The following is a 17,642-nucleotide window of genomic DNA, read 5'->3' as shown; positions in this document are numbered from 1 at the left end:
CTTTTGGCACTATCTCTCAGACAGTGTATAAAGAACTATTGGACAATGAGCTAAAATAGCTTTAAGTTATAATACAGACTTTTGGAAGAACATGAATACAACTGGAATGGACAATGTAAAGCATGGATTTTAAAAAATGATGGCGTAAAAAATTAATAAAGAGTGGATTTTGTTAACATTAAAATTTATATCTATTCTTATAAGGTTTTGTGTTACATAGCTGGTGGAATAGTTAACAAAATTTGTTCCCTTGTGATAGTTTATATCAGTTTTTACCATCTGGCAGGCATAGTCTATGGAACTCGCAGACATGAGTGTACAGAGGACTATGACTGATTTACTTCAAGTAAGCCTAATATCAGTTAACGGAGACTATATACTGTGCATATAAACAGTACTGTACATATGTTTATCAGCTGTCAAGCTTCTTTGGGTCACAACGGTTGTTCACGCTCCGGTTAACTGCATGTATTTCTTTGGACTCAGACCGTTTCACTTAAGCGGATTGCACTCTGTGTGTGTGTGTATGTACGTATATATATATATATATATATATATATATATATATATATAATTTCTTGGGAAAAGACTGAGAAAGCATAAGTATATATCATTTGTGTACTCGTTGTAACATGTATGTTGATAGAAATTAGACATACAAATATCAGTTGGAACCATGTGTATACTAGATTATCAAATAAATATCTATCCATACAATAGTCCATGCATCTAAAAACATATATAAAAATATTGAATTAAAGTAACATAAACATATAAATAATATCCAAAGATATTAAAAGTACATATTTACATTAACTTTAAGTTAAATGATATATCGTGCTCAATTTATACATTAATAGACAGGGTAACCAAAAAAAGAAAATATTCTTATTGATCTAAGAAGCGGTTTACATATACTATATGCAGGTACTTTCTGTCCCTAGTGGGCTCACAATCTTGAACCTGGGGCAATGGAGGATCAAGTGACAATGAATAAGATATCATAAGAACATAGGAATAGCCATACTAGGTCAGACCAGTGGTCCATCTAGCCCACTATCTTGTTTCCAACAGTGGCCAATCCAAGTCACAAGTACCTGGCAGAAACCCAAATAGTAGCAAGATTCTATGCTACCAATCCCAGGGCAAGCAGTGGCTTCCCCCATGTTTGTCCTAATAGCAGACTATGCACTCTTCCTCCAGGAACTTGTCCAAACCTTCTTTAAACCCAGATATTTTAACCGCTGTTACCAGACCCTCTGGCAATGAGTTCCAGAGCTTACCTGTTCATTGAGTGAAAAACATTTACTTCTATTTTAAGTATTACACGAACTTCATTGAGTGTCCCCTAGCCTTTGTATGTACTCTTTTTGAAAGAGTAAAAAATTGATTCACTTATTCTCGTTCTACAACACCCAGGATTTTGTAGACCTCAATCATATTTCCCCTCAGCCGTTTCTTTTCCAATCTGAAGAGCCCTAACCTCTTTAACCTTTCCTAATATGAGAGAAGTTCATACCCGCAATCATTTTGGTCACTCTTCTTTGAACCTTTTCTAATTCGCTATATCTATTTTATAATATGGCGACCAGAACAGAACGCAGTACTCAAGGTAATGTCACACCATGGAGCGATACAGAGGCATTATAATAATCTTGATCTTATTTATCATCCCTTTCCTAATTACTCGTAGCATCCTTTTTTTGGCTGCCGCCACACACTGTGCAGAAGTTTCTTTTTCTTGGGTGCAGACCCCTAAGGTGGATCCTAGCATGAGATAACAATGATTTGGGTTTTCCTTCTCAATTTCCATGACTTTGCATTTGTCCACATTTAATTTCATCTGCCATTTTGAATACTATGGTATTCCTGCAATTTTTCACAGTCCACATGTATTTAACAACCTTGAATAGTTTTGCCATTTACAAATCTAATAAAGTAGGTGACTTGAAACCCATGAAACTATTTAAATAAAGTTGAAATATCATTGACTTGGTGAAAACCCCAAAGAATACATTTGGCGGTGTTTTTGACCCTGGAACCCTTTTTAAAAATTGGCCACCCTCCAATCTTCCAGTACTATGCTTGATTTTAAAGATAAATTACATATTACTAACAATAGTTCATTTTTCAATTCTGCCAATACACTGGAATATATGGGAATGGGACTTGATATACTGCCTTTCTGTGGTTGTAACGTTGAGAGGAGAACCAACAGAAGACCAACTGAGAGGATAGGAACTGTGGGTGAACGAGCTGTGCCGTGGATAACTTGATAGGTGTGAGCAGACAGCATTTAAACCAAAGTAGGACAGAACAGTGTCAGAAATCCCAGTAGACTGTAGGCAATGAAGAAGAAGAGCATGATTGACAATATCAAAAGCAGAAGACAGATCAAGTGACACAAGTTTCACAGAAGAGTGTTGATCTAAGGATGTTATAATAGTATCATGCATAGACACCAGGAGAGTTTCTGTGCTAATGCTGTTTGTGAAAACCAGACTAGTAAGGATGTAAAGCCAATGAGGAGTCAAAGAAAGAGTTGAGGTGATGGTGGACAACCTTTTCCAAAACCTAGAGAGAAATGGAAGATAGAAGATGGGCCTGTAGTTGTTAGGATCAGTACGGTCTAGAGATGTGGTTTTTTTTTTGTTTTGTTTGTTTTTTTTCAGAAGAGGTGTGATTGTCATGTTTCCAAGCAGGGCACCTGACCAAGTGACAGGCTTGCCTGGATCAGGAGCAGGATAAATGGAAGCACGTGATTGATCAGGCATTTGAAAAAATGTGCAGGCCATGGATCTGAAGGAGAACCTGAGGGATTAACGGACAAAGCATCAGTTTTGAGGATGGCTAGAGTAGGTGAATTAAGAGGATCAAGCAAAAAAAAGTGAAGTAGATGAGTCCTCCGAGACATGAATTTTTGAAAGGAGGGTAAGGAGGGAGGGGGGATAGGGGAAGAGCTGACAGGGAAAGAGGCACAAAGAATAGAAATTTTAGATTGACAGAAGGAGACTAAGGTATCTGGCGATAAAATGGAGGGGTCATAAGAGGGAATTGTTGCAGAAGGAGCAGTAGATTTTACAAGTTGGAAAAGAGTCTGAGATTTGTTTGTAGAACTCTGATACGTTGAGAAAATTATTCTCGTTTTGATTTACGAAGAAGAGCCATATAGTGACGGAAGCTAGAATGAAACTGCAGATAGGTGTCAGACGAGCGATGTTGGTGCCAGGCACATTCTGTACTACGCAACTGAGTTTTGAGAAGTCGAAGTTCCAAAGAATACCACACTGCAGATACCTTACGTTTTGTATTTGAATGGGTAAGATGGAGCAACTTCTTCTAAAACCAGTCGCAAGGTAGATGGGACCTGAGGGGCAAAGGAAAGTAGGGAGTCTAAGATGACTCCTAAGTAATGGAAAGAATAACAAGCTTCAAAGAGAAACCATGCAAAGTAGGTGCCAAATTGAGGGCGCCTAGATACCTACAGCACCAATGGTTCGGAAGGTTTGAGGATTAAATGATTAGAAGAAAGTCGTCAATCAGTGGAATCAAGGCAGGCTTTTAAAGTAGAGAGTTGGGGCAAGTGTAAATTTTCCTTTGTGGCTTCACTCTCAATATTAACTCAGATTTGATCATGTTATGGTCACTGTTACAGCAGATCCAACACTGTTACCTCTCATACTATGCCCTGCATTCTCCTAAGGACTGGATCTAAAATGGCTCCTCCTAGATGGTAAAGGCAAACTTTTGTGCAGCAACAGCACATAGTTCCTTTTCGTGATAATTCAATAAACATGGACTTGCCATAACTAGCTGTACCCACTGGCATTGCTGAGCGATAGCTTAGTACTTTGTAATTGAGAAAAGCAAGGTTTATTTGTATGTAATAACGCTGTGTAAGTATGCTAGGGGGTGAGTGAGTGGGGGTTTGCTATTCTGGGGTGTGTGATTGGGGTTGTTTTGCGGAGGGGTGTGTGTGAATGGGGTGTTTGCTGAGTGCTGTATTAGAATGGGGGAGTGTGAGTTGGGGGGATGAGACTGGCTGAGTGTGACTGGGGTGTGTGAGAACGGGTGTCATTGACGTTGAATTTAATACTCCCTTAAATCAGAAAATGTAGAGACTGGATCCCTACCTAGCAGCAAGTTTTCTTTTCTGATCAATCTGTTTAGGTTGATTTTCTTCATTCATTTTCCTGTCAACACAACCTTCTTTTCAAGGGCATATTGAAATTACAGTTTCCTGCTGTCGTGTTCCCCTGATGGGGTGCTAATTCATTTAATGGATGACTGTATTACTCCCCCTCCCGAGTGCCCCCCCCCCTTCAAACTGCACAGTAACCTTGGCAACGTCGGGTAGAGTCTGCATGTCTGGTTTGGTGGCCGTTACAGAGCAGTTCGGACACAGGCAAACAAACACATGCATGTGCTTTTATTTATATTATAGGTAGATATATATAATTAGATACGTATATATATAGATGAGAATAAATATTTCTGTGAGGACTAGTTCTTTTCATTTGCTCTCTTTGTGCACTACTGCCAGTTATGTCTGAGTATCAAAGCAATAGCGACTTGAAAGTGTTAAAAATCTTTTCAGTAGAAGAATAGTTTTATAAATACAGGTTTTCACTTTTTTTTTTTGCTGTATTATAATTGTGTTGGATAATAATTATGTAACTGGCATGTCTTCTGTTTTCCTCTGCCTGAGCAGGTGTTGGTAGTGGGCTGTGGTAACTCAGAGCTGAGTGAACAGCTGTATGATGTGGGATACCAGCATCTGGTGAACATCGACCTCAGTGAGATGGTGATCCGGCAGATGACGGAGCGCAATGTTACCCGTAGACCTACCATGAGCTTCTTTCGCATGGATGCATTGCAGATGGAGTTCCCTGATGCCTACTTCCAGGTAGTGCTGGACAAGGGAACATTGGACGCTATCCTAACGGACACAGAGGCTGCCACACTACAGCGGGCAGACAGCATGTTTGCCGAGATCGGCCGGGTGCTGCAAGTTGGGGGCCGCTTTCTCTGCGTCTCCCTAGCCCAGGACCATGTGCTGAGGCAGGCAGTGGACTACTTTACAAAGGAGGGCTGGATGGTGAGGGTACATCAGATCACAGAGAGAGAGGGAGGAGCAGAGGAGCGGCGCTTCCCTATGCCCATCTTTGTTTTCGTCATGACCAAGTGCAGGAAGATGGCAGATTCAGCTCTCCAGATCCTGGAGATCTGTGTGGAGGAGCAAGGTCAGCCCCTGCGGGTAGAGAGTAAAGAGCGACTGGTGGAGGCAGTGAAGGAGCGGCAGCAGTATGCATTGCTGAGGAACCAGCTGAAAACTGGCCTTGGTGTGGAAGGCTTGTCCCTGGATCTGTGTAAAGCAGGGTCCGAGAAGCCACGCTACACTCTCTGCGTGGTGGATAGCAGCTCTCTGAGGCCAGCTCATGCTAATCATTTTGCCATCTTCATTGGTAAGTTGCCTTTTGCAGGCAGGAGTTGAGAATGGCTCCTAACCATGCAAGATGGTAGAGATGAGTACATTGAAAAAGTATAATGTATTGCTGAGCTCGTTTGTGGAGTTGGCACGTGTAATAGGGTTGTTCTGTTAACTCCTGCCTCCTTTGTTGACAAGACTCAGACACTCTATTTCTGAAAGGGAATGGTTTCTCACTGTACCCTTTCAAGAAGGTGACCAGTAAAGATCCATTTATGTAAAGCTGCTGAGCTATCACTGGATTGGGAGGGGGAAGAAATAGTGGCCACCAATGTTAGCCTGAAGAAGAAGGATCTTGGTCACTAGACTGGGTGTAACCAGTCCTGGTTACCTTGTGCAGTATTACATTTTTGTTCTTGGTATTCCCTGACTCAAGCTCCTAGCTGGTAACATGTCTGTAAGGGACACATTCTGTTTCTTTCTCACTTATTCATTTGTTGGTTCTCTCTCCCTTCCTCCTTTGGGTGGCATTCTTGAAAGTATGTGTACTGTGGCATCCTTATAGCCAGACCATTTTTTTCTGTCTCTCTCATTTTTTAGCTGAAAATGTGCAGTAACTTGCACATGTAATTTTCCTGTCAACAGAAAGTTATACGTTTAACAGGAATGTTAAAATTGAAAAAAACAAATGGAAGTTGGCATCTTGTTAACACTTGTTGCTCTCGCTTTGCAATCACAAGTGCCTTTCAGTCAGTGCTGCTCATAGGAGATGAAGACCAGCTTCCTGTGCTTCTGTGCAAAACCTTAGATTAGGGACACTTTCCCGCCAGTTCACCCAGTGCCAATGTTTCCTCTAAGGTGTGGCCTGGTGTGTGCAAATATTTTTGTGTGTGAGCAACAAGTTTTAAAAACCAACAATTTTTGTATTGAAGAAAAGGTTAGACGAATTTCATATTCAATATAAAATGTTTATTTACAATTATACTGCATACCTTTTAATGAGGTATGCAGGAAGCATATCTAGACAAAGTAGAATGCTTAATACATATTCCTTTCATCCTGCTTAAATACTGTTTTTCCCTGCTCTTTCTTCTAACATCACGTGCAGTCTATATCATACCATAAATCCTTTAACTTAAAGCAAAACATATGCCGCATCTGGTTCCCATTCCTTTTTCTTTTCTTACAGACAGTCAGGCGTCTTGCCCTTGCCCGTTTTGCAGCACTTTCTCTCAAGACATGGGGGGGAGGTTGCATTAATCAATCACTGTCAGCACTTCCTGCTACTGTGAACTTTTCAACTTTTTATATTTCTTACAGTATATAGCACAAAAAATATTGTTGTGAGCAACCATGTAAAATCTGTGTGTGATACTCCTAAAATGTATGAGCAATCGCTTGTGTGCTCTGCTTAAAGGGAACATTGCCTACACTCATTGCCACTGATCTAGCCCGACAGGAGGATTAGGAGAGAAGTGCCTTGTGCTTTGAATTGTGCTACATGACAGTGTCATGATGTGATTTGAAGGTCTAATTGGGGTCTGGGAGGCAGAGGAGGATACTAGTTGGTTTAGATAAGCAACAGAGATCTGTATCAATGGCATGAAGGGATAATGAGGAGGGAATGGAGAATCTTTTTGAGGGTGGTGGAATGAGGAGCCAAAGAACATTTGGGGGGGGGGGGGGGGGGGAAGGACATTAGGGAGGGTATGAGAGGGAGGCTGGAGATTAAGTAGATGCTACTCAATCCAACACCATCTATCTCTCATAAACCTGTCCATATCCTAGCACAGAGCTCGCAAATATCTCTGCACAGATCCTTGGTAAGAAAGTGATTTACCTACCTACTATAGCTAAATATAATTCCCTTTCCCCAGAGAGCTTACGACCTAAAGTTTGTACCTGTAGCAACAAAGGATTAAGTCACTTGTCAGGGTTTAAAAAGAGCTTTTGTGGGATTTGAAGCCTAGCTTTTTTGACCCCCCCCCCCCCCCACACACACACACAAGTGAAATATTTTATTTCTCTGGTGCACACCCCTACCACCTATATCCTATCCCTGATGAAAATGCAGTCTCTCTTTAGTGCATGGTCTCTCATACACACACACACTCACTCTGGTACACACTTTCTCTCTCACGCATTTGCACCCCCCCCTCCCAGTTTGAACTTTCTCTCGCACACACAATATAAAGAACACTTTTGAAAATGTTGCATTCTCCTTGGAGAATATCTTTCCAATCTTGTTTTCTTTACTGTGTTCCATGTTCTTTCTCCTGATTCTTGTCTTGTTTGTCCCAGTCCCTCAGGGCAGAGAGACAGAGTGGCTCTTTAGGACAGAGGAAGGGAGGAAACAGCTAGCCGGCAGCGCAGGATTCAGGAGGTTGATCGTTGTGACCTTACACCGAGACCATCAGTATGATGGAATGGAGGGCATCCAGTCTGAGCTGTCAGCCAAGGTCTTGGAACTGGGTCCTCCGGGTATGCCAGCCAATCAGCAGGTAACAGCAGCTCATGACAGCTGGATCTAAAGAGTGCAGGTGTATTTTAGACTTGATGCTGTCCAATGACGTCACCTGTGATGATTGATAGAGGTGGTGTTGAAATGTCATGCTTTTAATCATGAGGGACCTGTCTGTCCCTTGTGATTCAAAGTACAATATTGCAGGAACCCCAGTGGAGGACTCCTGTGCGGCATTTAACTGCTTAGTGGAATGTTGCCTATGGCTGGCAGTGGCAGCGTAGAGGTTCTCACAGAATTTTTCAAAATACATTTCTTGTGAACTTCTAAGCAGCCAGTTTTCAGTAAATGAGAGTAGTACTTTGCAGATATGAGAACCATGAATCTTTTTTACTTTGTCTTAAGAGCCGCAATAGAATGTACAGCACTAGTCCAAACCCCTCCCCCCCCCCTTTTTTTCCCCTGATCTCTAATGATTTTTCCCTTCCATTTCTCTAAGATCCCATTCCTGTCAGCTGGTGGAGACATTGGTGTGCGCAAGGTCCAGCAGCGTGGCTGCAGCAACCTGAGTGGGGAGTATGTCATCGAGGATGTGAAGGGAGAAGGGGAGAACTACTTCCGAAGGCTCATCTTCCTCAGCAACAGGAACGTGGTTCAGTCAGAAGCTAGATTACTACCCCCAGCTCCGTCAAAAGGTGAGGGGCCTGGTCACTGTCCCCAGCTCTAGCCAAAGGTGAGGGGCCTAGCTTTCTTAGGGGCCTGGCATTGTCAGGAGCCAGGTTTCTATACAGAAGATCTTCACCTGTTTTCTGGATTGTGAAGACATCAACGGAAAACCAGAGATCTTTTGGGGTATAGGCTATTCAATTTATCTATTTGCTTTTATGCCTGATTATCTGTTTTCTGTAATATCTAAAAGTAGTTTATGCATCAGAGAAGTATATAGCCAATCCAACACCAATCCATTCCCAAAAAGTTACACAAATAAAGTCTGATCCTCTTTAAACCCCATATGACTCCTCCCCCCCCCCCCCCCCCCCCCCCGACTACTACCCTTCTCTAATACAGTAATTGGCCCCTATCTAAACTTAGCCCCTACCCACCAACCAGAAGCGGATAGTATTAATTATACAGATTTGACTGACCGTTTCATTTTAAGATCTGTATGATTTACAAAGAAAACAAACCTAGCACTAGGCAGTAAATGGGGCAGACTGAAAGTGCTAGAGTCCCCAGTCTGCTGTAGCGTTCATATTGGCTATTGTCTTATCGAGAGGTGGAGATTGAGGCTGTGCCATAGACTGATGTTAAATACGTGTAATGCTTCTTGAAGTGCAGTTATTTGATACCTTCTGTCTGATAACAATTTTGAGGGCCATAGTTGGTCAAGTATGATAAAGGACTGTAGTCTTTCTCTAGGATTTTCTTCCGTTAACATTGAAGAGAAGTATTGGTTTAACATGTTTGCTTTATTCTTATCACTCTCCACATAGCTATTCTCAGCATCATTCAGCCTTACAATTCCATTTTTATCTTTTCCCCATTCCCCAGTTTATCTGAAAAAGGTCTTGTCACCTCTCTTTACATCTTTAGCCATTTTTTTCTTCCGCCTGCGCTTTTGCTATCTGTTTCCCTCTTTGCTTCTTTGAGTTTAATCCAGTGATCTTTTCCATGATCCTCTTGTTACGTTCTTCTGTATTTCTTGATTTCAGCCTCTTTTGCTCTTATTTTTTTCAGCCACTTGTTTGGAGAACCATATAGGCTTCCTGTTTCTCTTGTTTTTGTTTACTTTCCTTGTGTAAAGGTTAGTTGCCATATTTATAGCAGTTTTCAGCTTGTACCACTGTGCTTCCACTTCTGCAGTGCCTACCCTTCCTTCAGGTGTTCCCCCATTTTACCAAAATCAGTGCATCTGAAATCTAGTTCTTTGAGTAATGCCAGATACCTGTGACTTAGATTTCGGCTACTGTTGGAAACCGGGTACTGGCTTGATAGACATTTGGTCTCATTTCAGCAATACTTATGTACTTACCTTTCCTTGAGCAGAAAATAAAGTCGTACCGATGACAGTGGTCATGATGTGACCCTATAGGAATCAGCATGAAGAGGAAACGTGAAAGAATACTTCTTTACTAAGAAGGTGGTTGGAACAGCCTACCATCAGAGCGATTTGCAGCGAAAATCACAGAACTGAAAAATAGTTGGGACATGAACAGTGCATAGTGGTAAAATGCTGAGGGTGGGGGTGGAGCTAACACGGTGAAGGTATGAAAGAAAAGGGAGCAGGTGCTGGCTTCGGCAAGCAAAATATGTTTCTCCTATCCCAGTTGATAGAAAGCCACATCGGTCTTTGCAGAGCACTGTTAGAATGCTGCCCTAAACTCCAAAGCAAATAACTAAAACAATTTTTTACTCCCAATGCAGCAAACTAGTGGTATGCAAATTACAGCTACATTTAAAAGTGTGTATTGTCAGAGCACATCATTGTGGTAAGATAGACATTTGCTACGTTGTGGGTAAACATCTTCTTTCCTCTGTGCATGAGCAGGGATTGGCTCCTATACCGACAAGAAGGGAAATAGAAAAAAAAAAAAAAAAAGAACAGCCCAGAATCACCCCCTTCCCCCAAATTTCATTGGTGGGTAAAATAGGATCCATAACCTCACAAATGTTTGTGGTGGTCTGTGGCCTGCCCACATTCCTAACCCCCTCAAAAATCTCATTGGTGGCCAGTCTCACTTCCTGATGCTCCCCAAAAAAATGTTATTGATGAGTCAAGTGGGCATCTGATCCCCAAACTCCACCCCCCCCCCCAAAAAAAAAAAAAGAGAAAAGATTTTATTTGTGGCCTGTGATTTCACTCCCCTGATTTCCTTCCACCTCCCCCCGCCCCCATGTATCTCCAACATTGACAGGCAGGAGCAATGGCTACATGCTCCTGCTTCCATGCTACCATCCGGTGATACTTTTATTTTTCAAGATGGTCATTACTCCTGCCTCCTAGTGGAGGAAGGATGAGGGGCTCGGGAGTGGGGGGAAAGAGAGGAACCTATGTATTGTCAGTTTGATTTTTATGTTTGTGGTCAGGGAGTGGGGGCTCTACACCAATGGGATTTTTAGGGTAGGGGGAGCCCAATTGAGCCACCAGGGCTTTTGGGTAATACTTCATCTCAGATGTTCCTTTTGCTCCCAGCTTCATCTTTATGCTAGCCCTGCACATAAAGCAGTTTCCTACATCACCCCTTGGTAAGCCAGGTGGTAGTTTTATTTGCAGTTTTAGAGTAGGCTGCCCAGATGGAGAAACCTGAGAATGGAATATAATAGTCTTCAGCTGACATATAAGCGTGGATCCCTGTCGGTGGTGAGTGGCAGTGTCCTACCAGGATGAAACCTGCACCCTGCAGGTGGTGTTTATCTGATCTGCTAAGCTGAGTGCCTAGCTCTATATATGACTTATTTCAGAGACTTTTTGGACTGATCCCGAATCCTTGTGGGCAACGAGCATCAGTGATATCTATTAGATGATCTCTGATCTATGTGGGTAGTGGATCTTTGCAACCTAAGATGAGCGGGGGACCGTGCAAGGAGAAGGTGGGAAACTGGATAGTGCTGGTAACTTGTTGGAGAGTCCTGGGGTTTGTAAGTTTTTGGTAAATACTGAGCAAATTCCAAGGAGGAAAAAATGTTTTTCATTCAAAATTTTCTGATGGGTAATTTGACTTAGTTTTCTTTAATTCTTTTTGTTTTAGTGTGATAATCTAAATTAATTAGAAACTAAATGACATATATTATTTCTGTTGCTTTGGTTTAGGACAAAAGAGAAGAAAGAGAGAGAAAAAGCAAAAGCAACGAGCAGCTCCTTCTGACAGCCTGCTGACTGGCCATCCTGCTGCTGTTGATAAGAGCTATCTGTGCTGCGAGCATCACAAGGCCATGATCGCTGGCCTTTCCTTACTGAGAAGCCCCCAGCTTGTGCCAGGTACCTGGTGAGCAGGTAACACTTGGACACTGGCACACACCCATAGGCACATGCATGCACACGCTTAAGAAAAATTAGATCTTGCTTTCTAATTTTTTTTTCTTTGGGAATGGGACTTCATATACCACCTTTCTGTGTTTTTTGCAACTACGTTCAAAATGGTTTACATAGTATACAGGTACTTATTTGTACCTGGGGCAATGGAGGGTTAAGGGATTTGCCCAGAGTCACAAGGAACTGCAGTATGAGTCACCCAGTTCCCAAGATCAAAGTCCACTGTACTAACCACTGTGCAGGTATTGCATCCATTGGCCAACAGGTAGAGGTAGAAAATCACTGGTGTGTTTTACTGTATATGGACACTGTGCAGCTCCAGCACCCCAGTGTTTCGGTAAGAAAGCAGGGGAACCTGTAGTGTGCTGGAGTCGGGGGGGGGGGGGGGGGCTTTCCTTCAGCTGTGTCCCACCCCTTCCTTTCCTTAAGGGTGGGATTGGCTGAAGCAGCCTGCTATTGCCGACTGTGCTTGGCACTACATAAAAAAAATTAATTGCATCAAGAAGAGAGGTATTGGAGGGCAAGGAGGAAGAGAGGTGCTGCATCAGGGGTGGGGGGGGGGCAAGGAAGGGGAGTGGTACTGGACAGGGAGGTTAGGTAGTGAAAAAAGTGATCCCAGTGAAGGGAGTGAGGAAGAAAGGGGGCATGGAGAGGGGGAAAGGGGATGGACATGGGGGGAGGGGGAGGACAAGAAAGCAGGGAGGTGCCTGGGGAAAGAAGGAAGCGGGAGAGGTGCTGGCCGTGCAAAGGGGAGACAGATCAGGAGTGAGGGAAGCGAGGGAGAGATGCTGGTACATGGCAAGGAGCATAGGGACACAGAAGAGTTATGTTAGGGCAAGTGTAGGGACACAGAGATGGGAGATGCTAATATGGTGGGAAGACAAGGGGGATGCAGAGAGAAGATGGATGGACAGTGGACTGGCAAAACAGCATTTTACTGTTTTGGTCCAAGCTATTATATTGTCTTATTTTGATTACTGTAATATTTTATACCTATCTATTGCTGCTAAACTTGGTTCAAGGTTACAAATTTTGCAACACACAGCAGCCAAACTTATTTTGAGACTTAAAAGATCAGACAGTGCTTCTACTGCTCTTATTTCCCTTCATTGGCTTCCAGTTTATGCTCGTGGCCTGTTTAAATTGGCTTGTATAATATTTAAAACGTTTGGTCTCGTTCCATCTTATATTCTTAATTTTTTTTTCATTTCCTACAGGTAATAGTTTTAATAGAACTAGAGATTTATTTTGCTTGTCTCTCCCTTCTTTTTCAAGAGTTAGATACAAATGCTATTTTGAGGATTCTTTTATTTATCAAGCTCCTCATTGTTGGCTGTCTCTTCCATCACTTCTGCATTCTCTGGGTTCTTATTCTTTTTGTAAAGATCTGAAAATTATTTGTGTTAAAAAAAATTTAGGTTAATTCTATCATATCATATTTTTGTGTTACCCGGTTTGAGGGAGTTAGCAGGATACGAGAGCCATATTATGTTACGTTACATTAAGGGAAGAAAGAGGAAAGCAGAACCCAAAGACTGGGACCAACACAATAAGAAAATAAAATGACCAGAGAAAGGTAGAAAAAAAATTTATTTTCTATTTATTGATTAGAATATGATGGTTTTTTGGAATATGCTTATGCCAGAACTGGTTTTAGACATGGCTGGGGCCCGTGAGAAAAACCTCTGTCATTGGCCTTCAATCTCCAGCATAGTTGTGGTAAATCTCCAGTTTTGAGATGGACCACCCTTGGCTTCTCTAAATTCCCCGTTACCTTTGCTGGCGGAGATACCGTGACTGCCGCCATTCTCTGCTTCTTGTTTCCAGCTCTGAGCATTTTTTTAAAGTCCCTGCATGCTACTCAGAGCCAGAAACAATTAGCGTGGAGTATTCATTTGGCTGGTAGGGCTTGGCGTTCCGCAGAAGGGGGGATGGGGAAAGAGAGGAACACGTTGCCACCCCTGCTCCCCCCCCCCCCCCCCCAAAATTGCAGAGCTGGCTGCGCCTGGAGAGCCCATTGTTAAAAACAATTTCCTAGCACACCGCTAAATGGAACCCAATTAAACTCATATTGTATTACATCTTTTATAAGTACTTCTAGACCACACTTATCAAACCTTTGGTTCATTTCAGGTTGATGTATCGGCTATTTCTAGAATGTTAGTCTTCTTACTAAGATTGAGTATCCAATGTTTCAAAAATAAAAACAAGTTCTAATTTTCAGTGAAATTTCATATATATATATATAGTCAACCTTCTTTCCAAGAAATGCTTCCAGAAGAGAATTGAAACAATGAAAACTTAGTAAAACCATCCTGAACAGAAGGCAAATCTTTAACTTCGAGGAGAGAAGACTGTCAAAATTATACTTAATCTCAGAATAAGGGCCAGAACCTGGATTGATCTGGTGGCACTAAAGGAGAGAAAATTAGCAGTTAAGATCTAATTTCTCCTTCACCATCCTCAACAGGTCAGTCCAGAATGTATGGGACGTAACAAAGCTGGCTTCATGATGTTGGTGGTGGTGGGGGGGGGGGGGGAGGGAGGGAGATTAGAGGCTCTGAAGTGTCACAAGAACTTTCTTTATGTCCAAACAGTAATGTTTGGAGAAGGTATGTAGAGAGTACAATTTTGGTGCCTTTTTGCTGTGAGCTCTGCCGAAGAGGTAGTCACTTCTCTTGTGAATTGTTCTTGTAGGGACGAGGGAGGCTGTTTTTGCTCTTCAAGAATATATGCTGAATAAATCATCTCCTTTAGTCAACAAGTGATGGCTGCCTTAGAAATGACTTCCCCCTTCCTGGCACAGCTAAAAAGGACAAACAACTTTTCTGTTCTTCTAAATTCATTAGTTTTTCTAAATATGTCATCAAGACTCTATAAACACCCAGGATTCTAAGAGAGAAATAGTCTGCACCGTACTCCTCCATGCGGAAGGAAGGAAGGATGATTTCCTGGTTAAAGTGAAACAAGGAGCCTAACTTTGGGAATAAGGAAGGGACTGTATATGAAGGAAAACCCCTGCCTTAGTAATATGCAGAAATGGGCTTCTGCTGGAAAGAGCTTGCAGCTCTGAAATCTGCCTGGCCACTAAGAAAACCGTTTTGAGTATGAGGTCTTTTAATGGTATCTCTCCTGAGGGACTCAAAAGGTGCATTTTGCAACGACTTGAGAACAAGATTTTAGTTTCATTCAGGACACACCGCTCTTGACAGAGGAGAATCCAAGGAAGAGTTCTATATACATCCCCTAAAACATACCAGCACAGCTACCTGAACTTCTAAGGGGCCAGACCCTTCAAAAGAATATCCTGGAGGAAGGCAAGAATATGAGGAACAAATGCGTGGTTGGTGGAAAAAATAGGTGTTTCAGAATACCAGGCTTCAAAGGTTCTCCAAACTAACTAGAACACTTTCTAGCCTGCAGAAAGGTCATAATGAAATACTCCAAGTAGTCTTTGCATCTTAGCTTTGACCTGTCAAGAGCCAGGCCATAAGACCAAAGGGTTGATGGGTCCTCCATTAGAGTTGGCCCTTGATGTAGAAGTTCCTTGAACAGGGGAAGATGAAGGACTTGCTGTCCCTGGTGTCTGACCAGTCTTAAAACTCAAAGGTCTAAACTGGAGACATTAAGAGAAGTCATAGCCTCAGTGCAAGCAGGAGAATTTCTCACCACCCTCAATATCAAAGAGCCGCACTTGCATTTACCCATATTGCCGCTGCATCAGAGGTTTCTGTGTTTTACGGTACTGGGCTTTCACTTCCAGTTCAGAGCTTTGCCTTTTGGTCTCACCACAACATTTACTAAGATTATGGTGGTGATGGAATCCTTCCTTCGGCATCAGGGAATCAGACTGGCTCATTCGTGCATCATACTTCAGACAGTGTGGCGGCAACGGACAAAAGTTGTCTTGTCATTTGCAGTTGTTGGGTGGTCAATTTCAAAAAGAGCAGACTAATTCCATCACAGACGCTGGAGTATCTGGGCATTCTATTCGATGCAGCACAGGAGAGGATCTTCCTCACGGAATGCAGAACATCAAAGCTGGTCCAACAGATTCATCATCTCAGTCAAGGCAGGCTCAGGTTCTGGGGTCAATGATGATGGCGGTGATGGAAGTGGTGCCATGGGCAAGGGCTCATATGCGTCCATTAGAGGAATCTCTTCTCAGCTACTGATCTTCAGTGTCTCAGAAGTATGACCTTCATTTTCCTTGGGCACTGCTCACCAGGTGGAGTATGCAGTGGTGGTGGTTGCCCAGGAATTTGACCATTGGAGCTCACTTTTCCAATAACACATTGGGAAGTGGTAACAGATGCCAGCAAGTCGGGTTGGAGCTCATTATTACAAGTTCTGTCTGGCACAGGGCACCTGGACAGAACAGGAGTCTCAGTGGTGGATAAATTGCTTGGAGCTCAGGGCAGCACGGAATGCTTTACACAACTTCGCACCCTTTCTGGCAGGGGCCCCGGGCTGAGTTTTCTCCGCTAATGTGATGGCAATGGCTTATCAACAAGCAAGGTGGAACCCATGTCATCTGGTGGAGGTGGCCTCCCTCATGAACTGCACAGAGAAAAATCTTCTCTGCTTGTTGGCAGCTCGTATCGCTGGGTCCTTGAATGTGGAGGATAACTTTCTCAGCAGGCACTCCTTCCAGTCAAGGTTTTCAGCTGATAGTAGATTGATGGGGTTCTCCACTTCTGGACTTGATGAATGATGATGGAAAGGAATGCCAAAGTGCCCAAGTTTTTCAGATATTGGAAAGAATTGGGGTCGATGCCCTGGCCAGAGATGCATCTACTTTGTGTCTTCCCTCCTTGGCCTATGGTAGGTTGTGTGTTGAAAAGGATCACATTGCACTGGGGTTGAATAATTCTCGTAGCCCCGGATTGGCTGCAGAGGCTATGGTACACGGACTTGATTAGACTGGGTCCTCTCCATCTTCTCTAGGTACACGGCCTACTGAAGCAAGGTCTGGTGCTCATGGAGGATCAGTGCCCCTTTGATCATATCGGCTTGGCAGTTGAAAGGGCTTGATTTGAGGGGGGCGTGTCTAAGATGGCGGATTAAGCTTGATGGTTGCCGGAGCGTGTCTGAAATCTTTCGCTTATTCCTTTTTTCTGAATCTATTTAGCTATGCCACATACTAAAAGGAAGGGCATTGTTAAAAGCTCACTGCCGATAGCTTTGGGAACAACGCAATTGCAGACAACGCTTGATCGGTATGCCACAAGTACACCGCGTTTACCCGGTTCAAGTTTACCCGCAGTGGGGGAAGATGGAGGGGCATCAAACCCACAGGGAACTGAAACAACTTTGTCCTTGCCGGAAGTGAATCCACTTCCATGCCCCGCTGTTGTTTGGGAGTGTTCGGAGGTTAGAGAGCTATCGGAATGTGAAGCTTCCGACTCTCTTTTCGGCGGCGACACCCCCACAACTGCGAGAGTTAACAACAAAGGAAAAACCGAAATTCCCATGGCGCCCACTCTGGAATCTATTTGGGCTGCGATTCAAAAACTTACTTCTACAGTCACTCAGGCTGCACAAGAGACATCGTTAATCGTGAGTAAACTGGATGTATTAACTTTTTCGTTTGAAACGCTGAAACAGGAATTTGTACAAAATAAGACACAGGTTCAGCAAGATATTTCGACATTGACTGCTAAAACAGACTCACTAATAAAAGATAAAACAATAATCCACCGAAAAATCGAGAACTTTGA

The 17,642-nt window shown here is 42.9% G+C and overlaps 1 protein-coding gene across 2 annotated transcripts in view; it reads left to right on the top strand.

Moving 5' to 3' along the window:
• The window catches only part of EEF1AKNMT (eEF1A lysine and N-terminal methyltransferase), an 84,101-nt gene that overhangs the window by 8,547 nt on the left and 57,912 nt on the right, over positions 1–17,642 (top strand). For both annotated transcript variants that reach the window (XM_030207369.1, XM_030207368.1), the window contains exons 2-5: positions 4,712–5,465; positions 7,730–7,929; positions 8,389–8,584; positions 11,701–11,868. In XM_030207369.1, coding sequence (XP_030063229.1) covers positions 4,712–5,465; positions 7,730–7,929; positions 8,389–8,584; positions 11,701–11,868 — 1,318 coding nt within the window. The remainder of the gene's footprint in view (positions 1–4,711; positions 5,466–7,729; positions 7,930–8,388; positions 8,585–11,700; positions 11,869–17,642) is intronic.

This window comes from Microcaecilia unicolor, chromosome 6 (genome assembly GCF_901765095.1).
Source record: "Microcaecilia unicolor chromosome 6, aMicUni1.1, whole genome shotgun sequence".
NCBI classification, from domain to species: domain Eukaryota; kingdom Metazoa; phylum Chordata; class Amphibia; order Gymnophiona; family Siphonopidae; genus Microcaecilia; species Microcaecilia unicolor.
The sequence above is the reverse complement of the archived record's forward strand: the minus strand, read 5'-3'. Positions and strand labels throughout refer to the sequence as shown.